At 36.7% G+C, this 24682-nt stretch overlaps 1 protein-coding gene across 5 annotated transcripts in view; it reads left to right on the top strand.

Moving 5' to 3' along the window:
• Positions 1–24682, top strand: part of NBEAL1 (neurobeachin-like 1) — an 86796-nt gene that overhangs the window by 60589 nt on the left and 1525 nt on the right. For all 5 annotated transcript variants that reach the window (XM_010565456.1, XM_010565473.1, XM_010565464.1 and 2 more), the window contains 25 exons: positions 1175–1303; positions 1961–2266; positions 2372–2521; positions 3481–3638; positions 4344–4468; positions 5336–5462; positions 6603–6751; positions 7641–7774; positions 8662–8763; positions 9982–10077; positions 10186–10310; positions 11393–11533; positions 11629–11759; positions 12996–13105; positions 13683–13800; positions 14506–14603; positions 14899–15015; positions 15526–15615; positions 16799–16908; positions 17506–17678; positions 18136–18230; positions 20193–20309; positions 20984–21145; positions 22255–22403; positions 23128–23263. In XM_010565456.1, the coding sequence (XP_010563758.1) occupies positions 1175–1303; positions 1961–2266; positions 2372–2521; positions 3481–3638; positions 4344–4468; positions 5336–5462; positions 6603–6751; positions 7641–7774; positions 8662–8763; positions 9982–10077; positions 10186–10310; positions 11393–11533; positions 11629–11759; positions 12996–13105; positions 13683–13800; positions 14506–14603; positions 14899–15015; positions 15526–15615; positions 16799–16908; positions 17506–17678; positions 18136–18230; positions 20193–20309; positions 20984–21145; positions 22255–22403; positions 23128–23263 (3348 nt within the window). The remainder of the gene's footprint in view (positions 1–1174; positions 1304–1960; positions 2267–2371; positions 2522–3480; positions 3639–4343; positions 4469–5335; positions 5463–6602; positions 6752–7640; positions 7775–8661; positions 8764–9981; positions 10078–10185; positions 10311–11392; positions 11534–11628; positions 11760–12995; positions 13106–13682; positions 13801–14505; positions 14604–14898; positions 15016–15525; positions 15616–16798; positions 16909–17505; positions 17679–18135; positions 18231–20192; positions 20310–20983; positions 21146–22254; positions 22404–23127; positions 23264–24682) is intronic.

The raw sequence follows: 24682 nt of genomic DNA, 5'->3' as shown, positions 1-24682 counted from the left end.
GCTGGGTGGGGGGGGGGGGGGGGGGGGGGGAAGTGTAATGTTAAGAGTCATCAACATGGTAATTCCTAAGCTGTTCTCCAAAATGCCTGCTTGTAAGTAAACATAGCTTAATCTTAAAGCTTTTAACTGTTTGTTTTTAAAGTCTCCTCTTGGTAAAAGCTTTGCCGTCTGTTGTGATCTAGCTTTTGTGAAATCTAATTAGAAATGAGATCTGAACTTTGGAACAGTGAGAGTTGTGCTTATTGCCAACTCTGAATTCAACATAACCATACTTTCATAAATTATTTTCCACTGTGCCTGGGGAGAATTTAAAGCACCGTAATATTCTAGGCAGGACAGCTTTCAGTCTGCCACAGAAGCATTCATGTGATTCTGGAGCTTAACAAAAAAATGATTTTATATTTGAGTAATTTATTAGGGAATGTGTCAAGGTATATTAGTTTTAAGCAAACATGTCTGGATAGTGAAATGTGCCATTTGCCTTCTGAATACCTACCTTTCACAAGGTTTGTATCACTGCTAGTATCAGAATACTGACAGAAAGGAGTACCTCCTAATTATTTATTTTTTTAATTTATTTTTTAAAAGACATTAATAGTTGTTAGGAAGTTTCAAGCATTTCACTAAATCAGATATTCATGAAAGAAGCCTTGTTTTCCTTCTCAGGGCACTGTGCATATTGCTGTTGCTGGTAAATTATACTAGTGTTACACTTAAATAATTTAAAATACAAAGGAAAAGAATGAAATAAAATTGTATATATACTGAACCCAGAAATTGCGAGTTGGTTTGGTATCTGTGCTATTAATAATAGTGTCTTTTCAATCATAGTAATCTTGCTCGTGGAGTCTCTAACTTTTCTAAGGAAGTGGCATTTATGGGAGTTAAATTTCAGGAAAAACATAAGCATATATACTATATGCTGGTTTGGCCTTTATTCAGGGGAGATATGTGAGTCAACATACTGGGCTAGATAGATTTTTTTTTTTTTTTTTTTGTCAGGAATTGTTTCAAATTACTGGTTTAACTGCAGTGTTCTGGGATAATTTTCTGGGTTTGGGTAAGTTAGAAGTGTGAACTCAGCCACCTCTTCAGCTCTTTGAAATTATTGTGTCTCCAGCTGCAGTAACTGTTGTTAATTTTATTTCATGCAAATCTTCTGTTTTTACAATAGCTCTTGGAAGAGCTAGTGACTCTGATGGATAGCCTGTCAGTCTGGTACTCTGCTGGCCTAGAAGCAATCAGGCTTTCACAGGTGCAAGTCCAGTTGCTCCTTGGATTCATTGCACAAGATAACTTACAGGTTTGTTCCAAATTCCTGCAAGTGGTACTGTGTTTTAAGTGTATGTTCGATGTAACTGTTGTGGTTTACAGGGGAGCTGCTCAAACCAGTGAGCAGACTGATGGCAGTCCTTCATCCTTCTATAGGGAAGATGTTTTATTGGTTCTTACAATTTGCAAATTTACTTTAGAGTCCTACCAATGTGCACCTTCTGAGCATGAGAAAGAGGTAGAGGGCAAGCTGTTTGAAGATGGGACTATGTAGGCACTAGTGGCAGTAAGATAGTGATTCTGATAATGATTTTTCGTTTCTACCATAAAATACACTTATTAGCAGTTTCAGGTTTACATACATTAAGTGCACATGAACCTGGACTGTGCTGCAAATCAACATCTGGAACAAAGTTAGCAGAGCTGTGCCTGGAATATGAGCCCTTCAGTAAAGCCAGGATCCTTAGTATAGGTATGTGATTGTCTTAATGCAGCTGTTTGACTTTGGGGTTGTAGCTGACCTCAGGTTTGGTCATCACAGGATAAGTGATTAGTGCCCATGTTTGATGCTGTGTGCCTTCAGGCTACCTTGGATGCAGCCAGAATATGTACATACTCCTGTGCTAAAAAGATAGGTGCTCAAAATTACTATTTTGAGGATTGCATTAATTTTTTGTTGTTTGTGTAGGTCTGTGCTATGGCAGCAGCCAAACTAAACACACTCCTTCAGACCAAAGTAATTGAGAGCCAGCCTGAAGCATGCTACCTCTTGGGGAAGCTGGAAGGCATCTTGAGTAAATCAATTGAAGAGAAGACAGAAACTTACTCATTTTTGATTCCCCTTGTTCGGACATTGGTATCCAAGATTTATGAACTTCTCTTCATGAACCTGCATCTCCCTTCATTGCCTCCCACCAATGGCAGCCCATCTTTCTTTGAGGACTTTCAAGAATACTGCAGCTCTGATGAGTGGCAAATTTATATTGACAAATATGTAAGTAGTAGATTCTTCTTGTATAATTTTCCTTCTCTTTTTAGCCGTGAAAGCAGAGGAACTCATTCAGAAATGACATTGTGCTTTTTGTTTTGGTGGAACCAGATTATTCCAAATATGAAGCAATATGAAGAGAATTCATTCAGACATGATCATGAGCAGATGGCACTTTATTGGAAAGATTGTTATGAAGCATTTATGGTGAACATGCATAGGCGAGACCGGGAGAGAGGAGAAAGTAAGCTTAAATTTCAGGTAAGGTTTTGAGTGAGTGCAAGTTTCTCTTAGAAGAGCTATCTCAAGAGTTGCCTTCTAAAAGATGGAGAAACTGAAATCCAGGATGATCCAATTCAAGTGCTTGCAGGCAGGTTGATTGTTTTAATGTTTTATGGGTGGTGTGACTATATACACTTGTAGGATATGCTTTTTAATTCTATTCTTTCTATTTAAGAGTTTATCTGTAAACAGTTATTTCAGGACAGTAGGCCTTCCTCATAATACAGCAACCTAGGGTTATGCTCAGCTATAAGCTGCTTTTTCTTTTACTCTGATTTATGTTTTGAATTATTAAAACCTCTTCTCCATTATGAAATGAGTCAGTGTGGTTTGATTTTTGTTTGATAGGTTTTTTTAACCCTACTTCAATATAGTGAAAATATTTGAAACAGTGAACAGTTCCTATTTAATGTGTGGAGAAATTGTTTCTGAACTGACCTTTCTGTTTAAGGTCCAGACTCAGTTTAAGCGTTAGAATTAACTGGTAATCGCAGCAAATATAGCTAAGTTACATTTCTCTTGTTTTCCCTTTGTCTTCTGAATAAGGATCCTTGTAGTAAGTCTTTTTTATTCAAGTAGCTAAAGGAAGAATACAATAAGTCACATTATAGAATACCAGAATCTAAAGAAAAATCCTACCTATTATAATGGGATTTCCATTGCTGACTACTTTTCTGATGATGAAAAATTGCTTTCATATGGATTCAGCACTGATAATGCTTTCTTCACATCTTTAAGGTGAAGTTTGGCGCCATTTCTTCCAGTACTGAGCTTTTAAAAAATTCTCTTATAAGCATTACCTTAAATTTTCAGAAGTTTTTACTGCTAAACTTTTTTTGTTCCTTCTTAATTTATGAGAATTCTTGCAAGCTACAAAACTGTGTTTTCAAAGGTCAGAGTTATATTAGTGCTAGATTTTTTTTTTAATGTTCTTTCAGGAGCATTTTGTGGAACCATTCAGCAGAAAGGCTCGGCAAGAAAATCTGCGGTACAACAGTATGCTAAAGCAACTTAATAGTCAACACACAGCTACCCTGAGACAGTGGAAAGCAGCCCAGCTTTACTTGCTCTCTGAACGTGGTCCTTGGTCTGAAATGTAAGAGTGAAGTTTTTAAATCAAACCGTATATGATACTTAAAAGGAATTTGCTCACATGACTGACTGTTTCACATGGTTAGAACCTTGTCAAATTGACTCTGGTAACTGTTCTTGAGATGTGAAGTTAATATTGAGTGCATCTTTTGTAATGTTTTCTGCATTTAATTATCAAAATGCAGAGTTTGAAGTATAATGCTGAGCTGGTTACCTGGATATTAGATTTTCTTGCCAAGTGACAAATAAAAATTAGTTATCAATGAAGTGATTGCAAAAGCTTTTTGCAAGATCCTATGGATTGGTTCTGTTGGAAAAGAGAGAATAGAATAGACTTGTCAGTAAAGACATTGAGTTTTTATGCATGAAGCTGATTTCAATTTAAAAGAATACATTTTGCCTCTCAGCTTTTGGGGAAGTTCTGGATGAAGGTTTTTTTATTTTTTTGGTCTTTTAATTGTCATTAACTGAAAGTGTAAACAATTTGATGTATTTCAGTAGAAAATAAATAATGTTTACAAAGTGGTTTAGGATGATTAGAGCTGCAATATGAAATTTAGAATGAAAATCCAGTTTATTGCTTTTATGCTTTAAAATGTTCAGGTGGATGACCAGTATTTTTCTAAATATGTGCTCTTTTGTAACCAGTTCATTCACGTAGGTCTTTACCTTCTTTTGACTGTTTTTATGAATATTCTTGTTTTCCTAGGAAACAGCATCCTATTCACTGGAAACTTTCAAATGTGGAAAATTTTTCACGTATGAGACTAAAACTAGTGCAGAATTACAACTTCAACTCTCATCAGGATGCTAGTGACCTGAGAGATAATTTAGGTGAATTTGTATTTGTATTTCACTTGGGATTCTTCAGTCTTTAGTGAAGAAAGATACACACTGTACTCTTTGTATTGAAGAATCAGTGTATGATAGATACTTAAATCTTGATTTTTCATTTCCGCTATAGTAAAATGTATAACATGAGTGGTGCTTTGACCTGAAACAGCATCTTCCTACTGAGTAGAATACATTTGCCTTTCTTCATTGAAATGTGTATTTTTTTTGAAAAAAAAAAAAAAAAAAAAAAAAAGAACTCCTTTGTTTTAAAATAGGCAGTCACATAGCTTTCTTCCGTAAGATTATTTTTTCAAGAAAAGGAAACAATGAGATCAGAGTAAGCAGAGAGTATTTGTTTAAAACTTGTTAGAGCTTATGGTTAAAATATGTAGATATGAAGCACTGTCTTTCAGAAGTGTGCCAAACAGCTGAGTTGGTGGTATAAACTGTTTTTTAAATTAGGTGTACTGGATATCAAGACTCAAACCAAAAAAATAACACTCCTATAAACCCAAGTAAGCAAAAAACCAAATGCAGTGTATTTCCATGAAATCTGGAATCACTTTAACAGTGTCTCGGCAGAACACTGCAAAATATTTTATTGGAAGCGTCCACATCAGAATTCAGTATAAAATTTTCTAAAGTGTTTATGTCTTCCCTTTATACTGTTATGATTTGACATGTATTTCAGTGTAGTTCAGGGAGTATTATTAGTCTTGTGCTTGCCTCCAAAAGTATTTAAGAAGTCTGGTTGCGTATTACTCAGTTAAAACCAACATTCAACAGTAGGAGATGCACTCAGTAGTTTAGCTTCCCAAAAGTGTTGTAGCAAAAAATTTTCTGAGCTGAAATCTCTATTTATGATAGGTGTGCACCAGACGCAGCCCTCTAGTGAGTCTCTGCTTCTGGAGGTGGTGAAGCAGGTGAAAGTGAGTGACTTGGAAGATGATGTTCTAGAACTACCAGAAGAAGACACAGCAGCCAGTTCCAACTTGTAAGTACAACAGAATAGAACAGTTGAAATTTGTTTCTGTGCTAGGAATAAGGAGTGATAAAACAACTTCAGGAGTTGATTAGAATACAAAGCTTCCTTCTTTCTTTGTCTGGCCTTAACAATCCAATCCGGGGCTTTGTAGTAGTTCTGAACAGCAGAAAAGTTGCTGTTGCATTTATCATTGTCAACAAAGAGACGTAAAGACCCCTAGGGAAAAGAAGGCAGAGCAGATGTTTGTGAGGATTCATTAGTGTTTCACTGCTCACAGTTGGTCTGAAGCTGAAGCTACAGAATTGTTGAGGCTTTTCTACTACATACATTGGCTATAATTCTCAAGAGGCAGTCTGCCCTGTAAGGGCATAGGCCAGACTGGAACTGGCTCTTGTCCATAGGTGCCAGGGCAATTCCCTATACCATCAGCTGCATAGCACGGATGTTTGCTTGGTTGGCATTAATCTGCTAGAGAGTCCCCTGGGTTTGAGAGCATTCCAGAGAGAAGGCCTGCTGTGCTTTTTCCATGTCTCTTGTATGACTTTAAAAAAAAAAAAAAAAAGTGGGAGTGGCAGGACAGGGGGAGATAGCAAATGCTTCACTCTATTAACTGGACATGAGATGTTCTGCGTGCACCTATGCGTGTCCGTGCTGTTGAAGTGCACTAGAGATGTGGCACTTCTTTGAGTGATACTGATGCATTTTCTTGTACCTTGAAGGTTATTAAATGCTTGATTATGATGTGTCATATCTATCAACTTCTGAGCAACCATTACTTCAAATACTTCTGAAGATAAATTTAGTGACGTGAACCAGGACTCAGCTCTGCTCTGGGCCAGAGAATTTAAGCACCTAGCAATTAAGTAAGAAAGGGGAGTGCAGCATCATGTTTTTATACTTCAAGTGAGGTCAAGTCCATTGTGCCAGAGACTGAAATATTAAGCCTGAAGAGTGATGCTATGAAATGATGTTTGGGAGTCTAGTCTGAAACATCCAAGACTGCTGATGGAAGTAGCTTCATATAATCATTTATGTTGTGCTTTTAATGCCATTCAGATTTGATTCCTTTTTCTGAACTATACTCTTATCAAGAACCTAAGCAACTGTATAATCTACCCAACCCCATAACACTTAGTGGTATTTTTGTAGGGATGAGAAGGATGAGCAAAGCCAGAAAGAAAAGCTAATATTGTCTGAAGATTGTGAACTTATTACAGTAATTGATGTGATACCTGGCAGGCTGGAGATCACTACCCAGCACATCTATTTCTTTGATGGCAGCATTGAAAAAGAGGAAGGTGAGCATGATCAGTATCTCTTTCTTTTCGGTGCAGTTCAGCATTCTGTTTTCAGTAAACTGAGTTTTTTTTTTTTTTTTTTTTTTTTTTTTTTTTTTTGAGAATGACTGTCAAACTAATTGTGAAGAGACAAGTTGCAGATCTTTACTTAAAATTAATATTGTACTTTGTGGTCAGTGGCTCGCTGATCCCTTCAGAATCAAGAATCAGGAACTGTACTTGCTGAGCTGTTACATTGATTCACTGTTCTTAGTATTTCTTAAAAAAATGAACTTGCTAAAAAATTAATTAAGTTTGCTGACTAAAAAAAAGTCATTACCTCTAATTTGCTGCTGAAATGGCACCTCCCTGACAAATAACATTTCACTCGTACATTGATTAAAAAGTATTAGTAAGTAATGATTAAAAAGTAGTAGTATGTAAACATTAATCATCTATATTAATTTAGTGAACTTCAATAAAATATACACAGTTGAGTATGAAAACAGTGAACTGAAATGTTTGACGAATAATGGTAAAATTTTGAAAAACAGTATATCAAGAAGTTGGCCTTTGGGAATTCTAAACATAAACAGGCTCAAATAGAAGCTTTTAAGAAAGCAAAGGGGTTTGGTTCATATTTTTTGTCAGCAGAATACGTTTATAATATGTTCTTGATCAAAAAGCAAAACCAAATTCTACACTCCATCAGATGTTTCCTGCTGCCTCTTTCTTTCAGCAGAACAATAGCTGAAGTTAATTATATTTTCCTAGCAAAATGTTTAATCAAGCCACATAAAAAGTTTGCCTTTCCTAGGAATAACTCTGGGGTGATTGGAAATGATACTGCATTACATCTATATGAAGTTTTTTATATATTCCAAGTCAATAATCAAAGCGCTCTCCCTAGGGGTAGGTTTTGATTTCAAATGGCACCTTTCTCAAATTCGAGAGATACATTTGCGTCGGTACAACCTGAGGAGGTCAGCTTTGGAGATCTTCCTTACAGATCAAACCAACTATTTCCTCAACTTCAATAAGGAGGTATGGATTTCCCAAATTTCCTTGATTCATGAAATTAGCACAAGTGTTTAGTTCACTGATTGCGTCTAACCTGAGCCTGGCGTCTTTCGTAATACTGTAACACTAGTAGTAAAAGGTTTGCTAGATATAACCATTATGGGAAAGTAGACTGCAGTCTGTGAAAACCTCAGTCTGGTATCTAGAAACTGATTAATTGTGAAAAGATGGATAAAACAAGATTCTTCTTTTTCCTGTCTCTCTCTGTTATGATACAGGACAATTATTCAACTAAAATTACATCAGTAGTAATCTAAATATCTTGAAGCCCACACATCTTTTTAAATATTCTGAGCAAATTAATTACAAAGTAAAGTAGACTTTCTATATTTCATGGTTTAGGATTAGTGAATTCTATCCCCACTCCCCCTCCACTCCCCCCACCCCGGATAATGTCAGTGATCCGTTGTATGTGGGACTAGCATAAATATCAGAATTTAGGGTGAGTTACATACTAGTATGTCAGTTTATGAATAGCTCCTATAAAATGTTGCGTGTTTGGTTTTTTTTTTTTCCAAGTAAATAAATCTTTGCAGTAGTTTTTAGGGAAAATATTGGTGTAATTTTATGTGAACAGCAGCAGTATTTCCTAGAGGACTTCTGTGGCAATAACGATTTTCTGTAGCATCTACACACACACAAATCAATTCATAATATATCTTGCCTTTATATCCTGTAACTGAAGGATGTCATGTCCATCCATGTCTAAACACTTTATGCAGCAAGAGATAGAAGTGTTTAAAAGTGTAAATGTGTTCCTTTTATTTGACATCTTAATTAGCAGAGAAGTTGTTTACTTGTCAGCTTCAATCTCCAGAATAATTTTTTTTTATTAATGCTGTTTTCAACAGGTACGAAACAAAGTATATAGTCGAATATTGTCACTGCGTTCTCCAAATATTTCTGGGACCAGATCTCCACAGGAACTTTTTAAAGCTTCAGGTTTGATGCAGGTATGAGACTTCAGCATAAATGGTCTAGAGCATTCCTCTGCTTCTTGAAGGAGTCCTGGAAGGTCCTGGACTACTGCTTTTACTTTTTTTTCCCCCCAGTGTTTAGATGAAAACTGCCAAATTCTGTACCCTCAGTCTGGCCCCTGAACTTTCACATGCATATTTTTAGAATTGCTGTGTTTTGTGTTTACAGTCAGTGAGGTAAATGGATAGAGCCAGGCTCTGTTGATGTGATTATGACAAGTGTTCCAACAAGAATGGAAAACATGTAGCAGACTTGCTTCTGTTTTTAGTCCATGATCTTGAATGCACATTTTAGAACTTCTTTTACTACATGTGCAAATAACTTTCCCTGCTATCTTTTCATGATGGGGCTTTCAACAAAGCCCATGTGAAGATTAAGCAGGAAATATGGTCTTAAGGGAATTAGTAATATTGGTATAAAAGGAAAATGTCAAAATGCCTGTATTACCGTAAACATGGATAAATTTTAAATGTAGTAAACATGTTTTTATCTTCCATCTTTTTATGCCACAATTATTGTTTTCTCTGAGGGAGGAAGCTTTACAAATGACTTTTAAAATACCAGAAGTACATTGTTTTTTCTTTGTTTCCGTAATGATAAAAGCTATCATGTTGTATATTTACGTAGAGAAAATATTGTCTGTAATAAAATGTCTCTGTCACACTACAGACAGATACTGAGCCCTTCTGAACACAGCTCTGTCTGTCTTTGTTTTAAAATATAATAGTGGAGCAAAGGCACAAGGACTATGTTAGTTTACAAATACCTGTACCGTTAACCAATGGGAGAACAATTTATAAATAAATTTTGACCTTAGAACTCTAGTGGCTTTCAAAGTTCTGTTCCCATTTTTCTCAGTACCTGTTTACCTGCCACCTTTTGTTTCTTTCGTTTCTGTTTTTCTTCTCCTTTTTTATTCTGAGGCTGCTAGTTGTCTGCTGCCCTGTATTTAAAATGGTACTGGCATCAATCAGGGACATGATTTCAATGAAACATAGGTAGCGCAGTCACTGAGTCAAATGGAAAATAAACTTCATTAGGAGATATTCAGTTTGGACTTTCATACCATTCTTATACTCTTCCACTTGCCATTACTATTCTCTGGCAGATAAATACTGACAAGACATGTAATTAGCAATAGTGGTATCTCTGATATAGTGACTTCCACTGTATCTTTTTTTTCTGTCCTTCAGAAATGGGTGAACAGAGAAATATCCAACTTTGACTACCTTATTCAGCTGAACACGATGGCAGGACGAACTTACAATGACCTTGCGCAATATCCTGTGGTAATTTAAAAAATTAATTTTAAAATTTTTGCCAAAGGTATGTATTTTTTCTATTTTGAAAGATGGATTTTTTTATCTCCATTTGACTTTTTTTTTTTCTTTTTTTAGTTCCCCTGGATTTTACGAGATTATACTTCAGAAGAACTGGACCTGAATAATCCTGCAGTCTTTAGGGATCTGTCCAAACCCATAGGGGTAGTAAATGAAAAGAATGCTAAGGCTGTGAAAGAAAAGTATGTATTTTAACACTCAGTTATATTTCTCTGTCTTTTCTGAGCCACCAGGCTAAATAACACATTTTAAAAATGAAGTTGTGACAGTGAAATTTTTAAAAGCTAGTTTTATAACATCACAGACGCATTTACATCAAATCAAGGTTGTTGATTTATTGTTCCTGCTGCATTCAGATTAGTTGGCTTATATGGCACTGAAAGGACAAAACTTACTGTTGTAAATTTTCAATTGTTTCTCAGATGTGGAGATAAAAAACTGAAAGCCTGTAGAAACACTTAATTTAATGGCCCAGCAGCTTGAAGAGACATACTGTGTCCCATGTCTGCTTCCAGATAAGGAGTGTGAAATCATACTGATCAGTTGAGCTGCCTGTGCTGAGAGGTAGCATTGATCCTAAATCTATGCTTCTTGCTCTTTTTTTCAAGCATCATTTATTATCTTTGAAATAAAATATAACTCAGTGACTTCTAGCAACTCCTCTGTAGGTAGGAATGACAAGTACTTACACCCACGCATCGGTGTAGCGATCCTTCCTTTTTTGCTGATGTGGGGAGTGTGCTGTCATACCAGATTACACTCATCAAGCATCTTCCAAAACCAGCTTTCTTCTGAAAAATTGGAACATGGAGAATTTTCTTTGAAGGATTAGGCTCTATCCCTGACTATAATGAAATTGGTTCTCTAGCAGTGTGCTTAACTATAATTTCTCTTACTGGCCTTGTGACACTGAGGAATATATCAGCCAGATGGTGGTATAGTACTGTAGAGTGAGTTTGCCAGTAGAAAAGGAAATGGGCATGAGTGTTAAATAAATCTCTTTTCTGCATCCTGACATAGTCACACACATGCTCTTTTTTTTTTTTTTTTTTTTTTAAATCTTGCAGGAAGCTGTCACAAGTCCCTTCAATAATAAATATTCAGCTTAGTGATATGGAATCCTCATATTCAATAGAACTCAATGTATTTTTCTCTTACAGGTTGCTGTGATCGTTTCTTTTGAATTCTTGCCTCCAATAAATATAATCCACATGTGAATCAGCTGTAGTGCTCAGTTGTATTTATAAAGATTTATTTTTTTTAGATATGAGAATTTCGAGGATCCCCTTGGGATAATTGACAAATTTCACTATGGGACACATTACTCAAATGCTGCTGGTGTCATGCATTATCTCATTCGGGTAGAACCTTTCACAACACTTCATATCCAACTTCAAAGTGGCAGGTATGCAGTAAGCAAATAAGCAGCACTTTATTTTTCTTCCTTATCATTTTATTGAGGGAATGATCAAAGTCTAACCTGAGTTTTCTGATCCACAGATTCGACTGTGCTGACAGGCAGTTCCACTCTATTCCTGCTACCTGGCAGGCACTCATGGACAACCCCAATGATGTCAAGGAACTTATTCCAGAGTTCTTCTACTTCCCAGAGTTCCTGGAGAATCAAAATGGTGAACTGACTGCTCAGAATATTCTCATAGAAAACTGTTCTTCTATTGTTCAGAAAAGAATTGTTACAACCATTTGTGGATGTTGTGGAATACTTCTTATTTAAGCCTTATTGTGTGCTTGTAGAAGTTAATTTAATCATCATGCTGGCTTCAAACTGTTTAATGAAGACACCGGTTGTGTTAAGCAGCAGCCTAAACGTTGTTTAAAATTCAGATTGGGGGCTTAAGGATGGCTTAAAATAGCGTTGTTTACCTAATGCAAAATATCAGAGATGCTCATTTGAAAGTTTGAAAAAGTTAGCAATAGTTAATACTGATTAAATAGTTAGCAAAAGTTGCTACAGATTAGTTAGTATTCTTTTAACTGGGTTCATTGGATGATAGAGTTTGGACATCTTCAAACATGCGAGGTCTATTTGTTCTAGGCAACCAGCCTATTTTCTGCTTGTTACTGTTACCTTCCAATGCAGTGCTAAGTCAGGTGATTTTAGAGCCATATAAGGTTTCAGTATGTATCAGAAGGGGAAAAAAAAAAAAAAGCTGTTTTACTCCTATGTAATGCTGATTGAAAAGACAACATCCTGCATTCTGATATGAGACTCCTAGCCATTTTTTAATTCACATATACTGCATAGAGAATTGTTTCTCTACCTATTAGACAATTTAAAAATGGATTTGTGTGTTTACTGCTAATTTAGTCTGCTAGCTACAATCTACTGGAATTCTAAGTTATAAAAACTGGAAACAGCCAAGTCATGCTTTCAAAAGTCATTTACGTGTTTAGAGTTGTTCTAATGAAAGCTAGTGGGATTTAAGACTTCTTGAAAGCCCTGATTCTATAATAATTTAAACCTATAGGTAACTTTGTTGTTATGAATAACCTCATTGAAATGTTTTGGACTCTTTATCCTGGTAAAAAAAAAAACAAACCAAACAAATGCAGATATGTTTACAGATAGGTGTGCAAATGATAATGCTACTTTTAAGGTTGGGAATTCAGCTTCGAAGTCATTTAGGTGCTTTGGACAATTGTTATCCTGTATCATTTAACATTTTAAACATCCAGAGCAGAACTTAACCTCCTGTCAGTGGTACGGTTATTGGAGATTTAAATTAAGAATTTTTCAATATCCTTTCCTTGCACTGAGAAAAGAACACGTTTTAATCTTTATTAAGACATGAAGATATTTGAAATATTTTGTAGTAACTCTTGAAATTCTCCAAATTTTTCACTAGGTTTTAACTTAGGTCAGCTTCAAATATCCAAAGAGGTGGTAAATGATGTTGTTCTCCCCAAATGGGCCCACTCCCCAGAAGACTTCATTTATAAACACAGGAGGGCTCTGGTAAGATGATGTTTATATGTGTGAAGTAATGGTAAAGAAAGTACATCTACACATTGTCACTGTGGCTTAAGTGCAAAATACTGGGACTACATTCAAACTAGAGTTGTGGTTGCATTCGACATACAAGTACCTTTAGAACTTTCAGTTAAAACCACTGTGCATGTAGATAAAATGCTCAAAAGAAAAAAGAAAAGAGCCTGAAGATACCAATCATTTGGGAGTTTGCTGCCCTAAGAGATAAAATGCAGAATTAGGTGAGTTTAGGTGATAAGGCTTTCCTTGCTTTTTATAGATTATTCTGTATGGTACTAGGGAACTAGCAGCTTACCTTCCCTTGCACAGTTGCATTTCAATAGTCTAGGTGTGCTGCTTCGCTGTATTAATTTTCCCTCTTACCTGACAGTTACTGCCCTTGACGCACATGGATATTCTTAGGCTTCTGCCCTATACATTGGTATATACCTAGTTTGTAGATACTCTTAGTTTAGGATTTAAATCTCTTTCACAGAAAATAGTAAATACTTCAAGAAGGGAGCAGTACTTTTCTTATTCTTACAAGAACATTTTTTCCTTCTAGGAATCTGAGTATGTTTCTGCTCATCTTCATGAATGGATAGATTTGATTTTTGGCTACAAGCAGAGGGGACCAGCTGCAGTGGAGGCGCTCAATGTGTTCTATTATTGTACTTATGAAGGTACAAAGCAGTATGCTCTCTTGTCATTGTCATTGGACTTGCAGATTTTCAGTATTAGACAGAAAACACTTGATTTGTGAGCGTGCCATACAGTGGCATATGGTAAGGCAACAGAATTATAGATGAAATATGGCACCATAACTTATAATTTATCGTCAAATAACCAGAATATTTGATGCTTTGATTAGAAGTTGTGAACCCGAAATGTTAATAAAGTTTTTTTTAAAGGGGGTTCTCTTCCAGTTGCTTGTATTTTGTTTCTAAAAGTGCTTGGGGGTTTTTGTTTCTCATTTGCTTGCTTAAAAGCATTTGTGGAAAGAGGTTTCTTGTGGTTTAGGAGTCAAGGCAAGTTGCTTGAAAACAACAAGTATTGAAGACAAATGTTAGTCTGTTAATTCCAAAGGTGAATTTTGGGTGGTTTTCATGTACAACTTATTGCATGTGTGATGTATATTAAATTCATTTGATAAGACAAAAGCCTGCAATTCTTGCACTTACAGATACACTTAGAATTCCACGTGCAGAGTGGTGTTTTCAGATCGTATTTTACATGGAGACATTGTTTGGAGGTTTTTCTGGGGTAGAGGGTGATAATGCTGCAATTAATTTCAATTTTGCAACATTTGTTGACTGTATCAGTTCTCAATGAGTTGTTTGGATTATGTTCTTTTTCCATTTTTTCTACCCTTCATCATTGTGATCCAGGGGCTGTGGATTTGGATGCTTTAACAGATGAGAAAGAGAGGAAAGCTTTAGAAGGGATGATAAACAATTTTGGACAAACTCCCTGTCAACTGTTAAAGGTAATGTTTTTTGTTCCATCTCAATCAGACCTTTGTGGTTAAATCCAACTGCATTACAAAGGACTTCAGAAAAAATGAAAAGATAATGGTTTGTAATTTTAGGAATGTTAAGTCTTTGCCACTTTACCCTTTGTAAAGGTCACACTGGTGGAAAATTAGCAAACCATTTTCAAAGTAAGTTTACTTTAAGAAGGGAAATTAGGTGCTTAAGAGTCTGTTTTCCCATTGACTGCCAATAAAATTCTGAGTTGATAAATTAATCCAATTTGATGTTCCCTCCAATATTGTCTCCTAGGAGCCCCATCCACAAAGGCTGTCAGCAGAAGAGGTAGTGCAAAGACTAACTAAAAGTGATACCTCTACTCTGAATCTCTTCCAACACCTCACTGAACTGAAGTCATTCTTCATAGAGGTAGATATGTTACTTGAAATTGTTTAAAGTCTAATCTGAAACTGCTCATTTACTTGTAACAGAAGGTCACAACCTAGATGAAAATAAACTCGCTTCCTATTTAAAGAAAATATTTTAAAATGCAATGTGTATAAAATGAGCTCTGTCTTTTTAGTTAGCTTTGTAGAGGTTGAATCCCATAAATTTGTATCTGCTGGCCACTTGTGTGGGTCTTGTTTGAGTATTAAGTTATCTACCACACCAAGAAAGCTAAGAACATCACTGGTGGTATCTGAGAACTCACTGAACTTGGTAGCTAAACTCACTGATTCAGGACAGAGTCAGGGTTTCATTTATGGTCTTTGTAACAGAGCATACCTGTGTGAACCGAGTATGTGTGTACCAGTGCCTTAGAGTACTGTACAGGTTTGACATTGATTCCAGAGGCTTTGGGTCTTACTCTTTACAGTTTCTAGATTTGTCCTGTAGCTCTTGGATATAATCAGACCCAAATCATGTCCTTTCTCTTAGGGAATCAGTGACGGTGTGCCCATCGTGAAAGCTGTTGTCCCCAGGAATCAGTCACGTTCCTTTATTTCTCAGGGAAGCCCAGAGATCTTGGTGAGTTGCATGTGTCAATAATGTTCTTAGACTGCAGACAGTCAAATAGGTGTATTTTTTTTTTTTTTTCATACAGCTTCTAGAGAAACACTTCTTAACTTCTTGTTCAAATGTGTTCCTTTAACTTACAATGAATGTTAGCTATAAGTTAAATATTTGTCTTCTGTAGGGAAGCAAGGCTAATTTGTTGAATGGCATGTAAGAGCTGATGAGATGTGAGCATAAGTTGTAGTGAGGTGTATTGTAAGTTGCCCACTTGATCCACTTCCATGGCAGCAGTCAATTTCCTAATGCAATGCAGCCTAGCTTTAAAATGACAGGATTGAGTTATTAATGGCATCATGTTTGTCATTATTATCCAACCCATATATTAAACTATACCATATGTGGCATATACACACTCCAAAGGCCTGCACTGTTTCTAAAATTAACTTTTGCACTAATACAGGTGCTAGTACTATGGCAGATGGCCAAATGATGAAAGGAGGAAGTGGTTTTGTATTTACATCTGTATGTATGGTCTGCATACTGGCCCCTGTGCAATAACACTTACATTTTGCAGGACAGAATATTCTTTTCCAATGTTCCTAAGGTCAAACTTACTGTCCTGGCTTGATGTGGTACGTGCATATGTCATTTGGAATTTGGACACATCTAAAATTCTCATTGTGTTTTTTCTAAATATGTGACGAAAATAACCTTGAATATTTAGATTCCTGTCTTACTTTCTCAGAAATAGAACTAGTACCTTTTTAAAAAACTTCCTGTGTTAATATGTTAACTATTAATGATTACTATTTCAACGAAGAGAAGCAGCAGCTTAAACTAAATGACTGAATTGTAATTAAAGGTTTGAGGGGTTGGTTGGGTGGGTTTTTTTGTTTTTTGTCTCCTCCCCATACTCCCCCCATTCAACTTCTCTGACCTATCTAGAACATACACTGTTCTAACTTGGTAATATGTACTACATGTGGATTAACTCATCTGAGCTGATTTTTTTTTTTTTTTTTAATTTGGGGGGGGGGGGGCGTGTGTGCTTTTTTTTTTGTGGTAAATTCTAAAGAAGCCTATGCTGGATTTTATGCAACCTCCATTATCATCAAAGGCAAGCAGAAAATATATCTCTGGGTTTCACTGATTCTTTTTTTTTAATTTATTTATTTTTCCTATCAAACTTTTTTAGGTAACGGCAAGTCTGAACTGCATTATTGGAACTCATGGTTGGCTACCTTATGATAAAAATATCTCCAACTATTTTACATTCATCAGAGATACCACAGTGACAAATCCCAAGTAAGCAAATGATGAGGAGAGGTGCAGATGAATGTATCTACAGTAATAAAATACAGTAATTGTTCAACAATCAGTGGGTTGTACTGTTTCCATTGGCCGAGTTTTCACCTAAGAATGCATCTTCTGATGTCTAGTAAAGAGTTACCTAAGTGGCATTTCAAGGTTCTTCATTCTTAGAGCTATGTCTAATTTTTTCTAATTATCAATCATAAAAACTTAACTTGGAATCTGAGATGGGCAGTCTTCATACTTCCTTACACTATAGTGCAGATGTACATGGTGGTTTTGTTTCTTTGGTTTTCAGAAGATTCCTTTTTTTCTTTAACGTTACAATACTTAGTAGGGACATAAGTTGTCCATACAGAATCAAATTGCATAAAAGACTGAAAAGTTCTAAGGTGAAATCTTCCTTCCACTTGCTGATGGCAGTGGGAGTTTTGTCATGGATATCAGGGGGCCAGAATTTCACCTATTATTTTTTTTAGATATAGCCTCTTCTACAGATGGAATTTCTTATTAATTTTGAAGGATATAGGAAGCGCAAAATACATTGCTTTGGACTAAGATTACTCTTACCTGCTCATCATTTGCCTACAGAACACAACGCAACATGAGTGGTCCTTTTGCACCAGGGCTGGAGATCACCTCTAAGTTGTTTGCAGTATCCCATGATGCAAAACTGCTATTTAGTGGAGGACACTGGGACAATAGCATCAGAGTGACATCTCTTACAAAAGGCAAGCTGATTGGACAGCACATCAGGCACATGGGTTAGTAACTCTTTATATTGTGAAATGAAAGGTTTTATGTAGTGTTCCTTGATGTTTGGTCTTTTTGGAAAGAATTATAGCCAGTGCACTTGGGCAGACAAGCATAGCAGTTATAAAGGAATGGCAGTGTAAGAACAGAAGAATACTTGAACTGTGATTTTATGTAAATACTTGAGCATGGCTTTTTAGTCATTCTAGTGATGGTTTAATGTAGTTTCAAAATAAGGCTTGACTGCTGTTTTTAGGTAGCAAAGCTGATTAAGTCAGGTTGGTACACCTGGCTGTACAATGACTTCATTGTTTAATACAGTCTCATCAGCCCTTATCACAGTGGAACATTTCATGCTGACTGCAAATCAGGATACATTGTTGACATATTGCGTGCACGTTGTCACTCTGTGGGAAATTAGTCTTCAATATCTATGTGATAACTTCCTGGTTTCTTTCCTTTATCTAGATATTGTGACCTGCTTGGCAATGGACTACTGTGGAATTCATTTGATTTCAGGCTCCAGAGATACTACGTGTATGATATGGCAAATAGTTCAGCAGGTAGGTTATTTAGGCATACTCTGAAAAGCAGTTGCTGAATGCTTTTTTGTGCTTCCGTGTTTTGCTATGATGGTTTATTGATTTCCTTTCTTTCAGATTTGTAGGGAAGATAGTCCACTAAAATTGATTAGCTTAGTAATTTTGTTACTCCCGTTGTCTTCTGTGTTTGAAATATTCACTATATACATTGGTTACTATATAGCTGAACCACACAGTATTTCAGAGGCAATCTTAAAGATTTCATAGATTACTTTCAGGATAGGCAAATATTATCCCCCATTGTATAGATGGAAGAGCAGAAGAAGAGAGACACTGCTTGAGACTACCGGAATTAGAACAATGTTTATAGTTGAGGATTTTTACATTTCTAGGCTGCTGTTCACTCCAGTAGTTGCATTATAACATTGTGTTTCCTCTGTGGGAAGCACTGATGACTGCACTAGGAGTTAGCAAAGACAACACTAGTCTGTTACCTGGATTTACGCTGGTGTTTTAGAATTTTTTAATATTGGTCTTGTGCTTTCACACAATGAAAGTGGTTGTGTGATGCATGTGTGTACTTGCACTCAATTTGTGAGGCCATTTCCATTGTTATGCATTTAAAATGTTCATTTCAGATTGCTGCGTTACAGATATATGAGTAGGATTAACTGCAGGGGGGAGCTGTCATGTTATGGACAGTACATTTGGTCAGGTCACCTTCTTATCATTAAACTAAAGTCAGCACATTAAACCAGTGAAGTGGTGCATAACTGCATGTGTTTTTGGGGAAGCTGTTTTTATGGTGAGAGTATTTACAATTCTTTCAAGAAGTACGTTGTACCAACGGTGTGTGGTCAAAAAGGTGAGACCTTAGTGCTCACAGCAGTATTTTTTTTGTCTCAAGCAATGATAAATGTTGGAAATTTTTTAGTGTATTTATCTTTTCAGTGTGAGTTAAATAAGTCATCCTCTGGAGATTATCTTTGTTTCTAATTGCTTTTTCTTAAGATTTTTAATGAATTTTTTTTATTTAATGGATACCTAAATGATATTGTATGTATGGTAAATTCTTCTTGTGAGAGTTTTATCTTGGTCTTTACAAAGTGCCAGCAATGGACTGCATACTGTCACTTCCATTCTACTTGTCTGCTCTGCATTGTCACCTTCTTTCCCAGCTCTGCATTTTGACACTTGGTTCTGCATTCCTGCACGCTTCAGGCTTTCAGGGCTTGGTTGGCAGTCAAATTTCTATCACAGAAATGAGAAGAGAGTTCTCTGCAGAACTCTTTACTGTACCTTCTCTCTAAGCACAGGTCTTACCTTAGAACTGGTTTGAAAATAAGTCTGTATATGCTGACAGTACACTCGCTGGAACAAAAGTACTGAACAGTTTTGACACCCTGTAGTCATGTGGGAAAATTACTATTTTTAATGAGCATTATTGCAAGTTTTCCTTTGCATATGATACTACTGGTAGTTACTGAGAAGGATTATTTCCTTACTTTTTCTTAGAAAATGGAAGAGTTGCTGTAATATTAAACAAAATAGCTTTCAGCTTCTTTAAGCTTGGCTGTGAAGATAGTGCTTAATTCTAGGGTAAACTGTAAGAACTGAACAAGCCCAGATACACAGGTGAAGAAAAAGTGGGTGGATGGGTGGGTGAACAGCTCCTGTTAGGACTGTTGACTGTGGTCCTTGCACACCTGGACATTTGAAGGAACAGAAACAAGTCAACTAAGTAACTCTGTCTTTCACATCCACATTGTAACTGTATATTCATTCATTCTTGTGATTTCAGTAAATAGGGCTGCTGACATAAAAGGCAATAAATTGAAATTGGAATGGGTGAGTTATGCCTTTGGTTTTGGCCTATGTCAAATATACATCTTGCACAACTGATACTGAAGATACCAGAAATTTATTTTTTGTTTGTCCTTCAGCTGCAAGAGAATGTGTCATTGCACTTTTTGTTACTCTCAGGGAGGAGTGCCTGTAGGCCTGGCACCTAAGCCGTTACAGATCCTTTATGGGCATACTGATGAAGTTTCGAGTGTTAGCATCAGCACTGAACTGGATATGGCAGTGTCAGGATCCAAGGTAAGCATCCTCATACTTTTCCCTTCTTTGCCTCTTCTCTACTCAAACCATAGAGCATGTTTGAAGTTGATTAAGAATAATACAAAAAATGTGACTATTTCACGATTTTTTTTCTTCAGCCTTGAGCATCAAGAGGATATGTGCCACCTCCCTGTTGCCTGCTTAAATCAGGCTGTCTCAAACTGCTCTGCACAGCATAGGCCTCGGCTACCATGTTGTGTTATTCTGCACAGATGAGCTTTAACATGTGTGGACTTATGTGGGGATCTTAAGCTTCTCATAGAAACAGTTCTGTGACAGTTTCTTCCCTGCTTCCTTAACCTTGAAGGTTCTGTGCGGCTTACTCATGCTCTACCTTACTATACTACACTGGCAGGCTGCTGAACTCTGACTCTGTACTGCACATAATGCCTACTCATAAATGTGACCTATGAAATGGCTGATTTGCTGCCTATCCATCCCCTTGTGCCCTGTTTGCATTTGTTTTTTCATATGCCTATAGTGTATGGCCTTGAGGGGAAGGCTTCGTGTAGAGTTTCTAATGCTCAGGAGTCTTGATCTCCAGTTAAGGATTTAAGTGCTTTAAAATACTCCCTCTGTATTTAAATATTCTTTCTGTGTGTTGCGGTAACTTACCTGCTGAGTAACAACTTACCTAAATTTGGTCACTGCAGGATGGGACCGTTATTGTCCGCACTATTCGGAAAGGTCAGTACGTGAGGACTTTGCGACCACCTTGTGAGAGTTCCCTCCTCCTGACTGTTCCAAATTTGGCTGTGTCCTGGGAAGGCCATATAGTTGTCCACACCAGCATAGAAGGAAAGACTACTCTTAAGGTACTTAGGTTCATGGAATACCTCTGTTTCTTTTGCTGAAGACTTTAATCATAAATGTATCTAACTTTAACCTTATTTCCTAAAGTAATGAGGCTTTTTGAGCATGCTGTGTCTGTTTCCTTATTTTTTTACATTTTGCTAGCCAATTTGAATGAAATTTGATTAAAAGATAAATCACAGATATACTGTGCTCCTGTAAGTTTCATGAAAATGTCCAGACACCTGCAGGGAAGATGCCCAAGCATGCACTATTGAATCTTCCTGGAGGAGCTGCTTTGAAATAGAAGACTAGGGAAAACAAGTTCCACTGTGCGCAGAAGCAGAGGCTTATAAGGGGAGCAGTAAGTTCTGGGTGCAAGATGCCTAGTGACTACACTGATGTTCCTTAGTTTTGGATTGGAGAGATAGCTATAAGGTTCACAGTGTAGCTTATTCTGTCTCTTGAGTAGCTGTGTAGATGCTTTAATAAGGGTAGAGCTGTTATGTTTTCTATGAGCATGGGAAATTTCTTGGAAGACAAATTTATTGGATGTAGGCATGCTAGCTGCATTGGGAAGATGGGGAGAGAAGAGACCAAGATATTGTCAAGCTGGAAGAACTTAAGGTGGTCATGTTAGCTGTGTCTTTAATCGATCAAAAATTCATTGCCTTGTGCAGAAAATGCTTCTAGATCTAGCTCTGTGGAAATATACTTGTTTCCTTCTGCTTTTCAATTGGGGGTGGGCAGGAGGATGGCAGCAGGGCTGACGGTAAGAGTGCTCTCTTTCTTTCTTTTTCCTTATCAAAAACCCTTATAAAATAGGGACTTGTCCATTAAATCCATGGATGTTTCCAGAAAATTTGGAATTGATTAGATGGGTAGGTAAGATGTTACCATGTTATCAAGAAGTAACAAGGAATAACTTCAAAAATTTCCATACAGGACCTGGTATACATACACATTGCATATAGACTCGGTACTCTTGTGTCATTCAACAAGGCAACTGTTGTCAGCAATATTATCTGTGGGTTATTGCCCAAGTTAGCTCCTGTTAGTGAGCTAAAGATACAAATAATACACTCTTAATCCAGTCAGTCCTCTATGACAGTTTTATTTTTGATCTATTCAGGATAAGAATGCATTACATCTCTATTCTGTCAATGGAAAATACCTGTGTTCTGAGACTCTGAAGGAGGAAGTGTCAGATATATGTGTGACTGGCGAGTATATCGTGATGGGCAGCTTACAGGGATTTCTTTCCATACGGGATCTTTACAGGTAATGTACCACCATCAATAGTTTATTATTGAGATGCAAATATAAAGGCTTATTGAGAAGTGGCTGTGTAATGTGGACTTTGCTTGGTGCTTTAAGTGGTAGCCATTGCTTTTTTTCTGTGTTCCTGAAGAAACTATTTTAGGGGGAACTAAGACAGGGAGAAAAGAAAAATGAGAGGTTGTACCAGACCCCTTTTTCCCCAGGCATTTATCCCAATTATACACCTAGAACTGATAGAATTTAGAAAGAGCTGTGTCTGACATCTGCAAGCTGTGGTTGTTCCCATGTCTGATTAGTCATTGGCTCAGCAGTGACTGAGCAGTGACAAGCTCAGCAACTGCAAGATCAAGCCTCATGTAGTTCTGCACTGAGTTTTAAACTTCACTTACTGCTATGTTCTGTAGAGCTCCATTGCTCCTCAGAATGGGAGTGATCTCTGTCACTTAGGCAGTTGTGAGACTAATGTTACTGTTCTTCAGTGAAAATGTCTTAATTTACTGACTTAACCATCCATGCCTTATCTTGTTATTGGATCTCTATTCTGGGTTACAATTAGATTGTTCCTTAGGAGTTCACAATAATTGAAATTGCAAACTGGATCCTTGAGAAACTGTGTTTTATAGTGCCTCCTGTGGACAGCGATTTCAACTGCAGTGTGATTCTTTGCAGTGTGTGCAGACAAATACATGATGTGCTTTCTCTCTGTGGTTTTTATTCATTTCAGCCTGAGTCTGAGCATCTCCCCCTTAGCCATGCGACTGCCAATTCATTGCATTTCTGTCACCAAAGAGTATAGCCACATCCTTGTTGGCTTGGAGGACGGCAAGTTGATTATCGTTGGTGTTGGCAAGCCAGCAGAGGTAAAACCTACCATCAAGAACTTTTTCTACCGAACAGTGGGAAGTTCACTTATTTCTGCTTTCCACTTGAGCAAGAGGTCTCCTCTATGGCAGGGTAAATTTAAGAGCAAGTTTCAGTTTTCAGTGGGAAAGAAATAACTCTTGAGACGGCTCTACTGAAATTTCTCATTAAGAATAAAAAGTATATAGGGATCGCAGATGGGAAGCTCAGCTGGACTAACTTCCAGACTTTATCACTCACATCTGAATAAGCACAGTCATAGTAGCTAACCTTTTCTGAACGTGATAGTGTTGTCAGCCACTTCTTGACGAAATCATTTTCCAGAAGAAAATCGGAAACGAAAGAGAGCAAGCTACCTTTTTTTTTATGGTTTCTGTCAGATACTTTTTAATATGCATTGACTGACATTGGGGAAAAAATACATTACTTCTTTCTGTTAAGATTCTCTAATTGCAGTGCACAAAGAATCACTTGTGTAGGTTCCCAATATGCTCTGTGCTCCATATGGTGAATATAAACTTGTTGGTACTGCATATGCAATATCAAATACAGAGCATCCATCTGTCAAATAGCTATGCCCAGTTTTTCTTGTGCAAAACAGGTTTTGCTTTAAGTACATCTTGTCATGACTTTCAAAGTACTTGAGTTAGCTTAAACCTGCTTCTCTCTATAACCCGATCTCTGTTGTGCTGCAGTATATTTATTTGAAAATGTGATTATCACTTCTGCATGACCTTTAGTACATGCCAGAAAAGTGTGTCTTAATTTTATATTTTAATTGTGAAAACAGAGTGACTTTATTTGCCAGTATTTTAAAATGTTTTAGCTAGGAGATACATAGTTTAGTATTTGAAACAGGCTTCACACAATGGTAGTCTGATTTTGCTTGCAGCTGATGGGGAGGGGAGGTTTCCACTGACTTCCAGTTGGACAGCTTTTTCCTACTGTAGAGCTGCTTACGATGTGGTTAAACATATATTTGTAACAGCAATTTTAAAGTCACTGTCATTTCTAAGCTTCCTGTTCCATAGAAAAGATCTTTTGTAGGCTGAAATTTATGTGTATCATTAGACTGAAGGCTTTTTGTTCTCTTTTTTTTCAGTTCTTAATCACATCTATTTTTCTAACGATGGAGAAAGTGTTGTTTCAAAGACTGGATCCCTTTTATGAATGTAGAGGCTTTCCAATGACTTTTTTTTCAGGGTTTTCTGTTCATAATTCAGGTGATCTGCAAGCTTAATATCCATGTAAATAGATTTTTTTTTAAAAAACACAAACATATAAGAAGCAACATTATGTCCCAGATTTTCTAGTTTTCTATATGGTATCAATCAGTATATTTGAAAAGCATGTTCATGTGGGGTATTTACTTGTTGATTGATTTATTTGTAGTTTGGAAGGAATATATTAATTACTAG

Source organism: Haliaeetus leucocephalus, unplaced genomic scaffold (genome assembly GCF_000737465.1).
Source record: "Haliaeetus leucocephalus isolate CR32 unplaced genomic scaffold, Haliaeetus_leucocephalus-4.0 Scaffold1, whole genome shotgun sequence".
Lineage (NCBI taxonomy): Eukaryota > Metazoa > Chordata > Aves > Accipitriformes > Accipitridae > Haliaeetus > Haliaeetus leucocephalus.
Note: the sequence above shows the minus strand (reverse complement) of the source record. Positions and strands in the feature narration are given on the sequence as shown.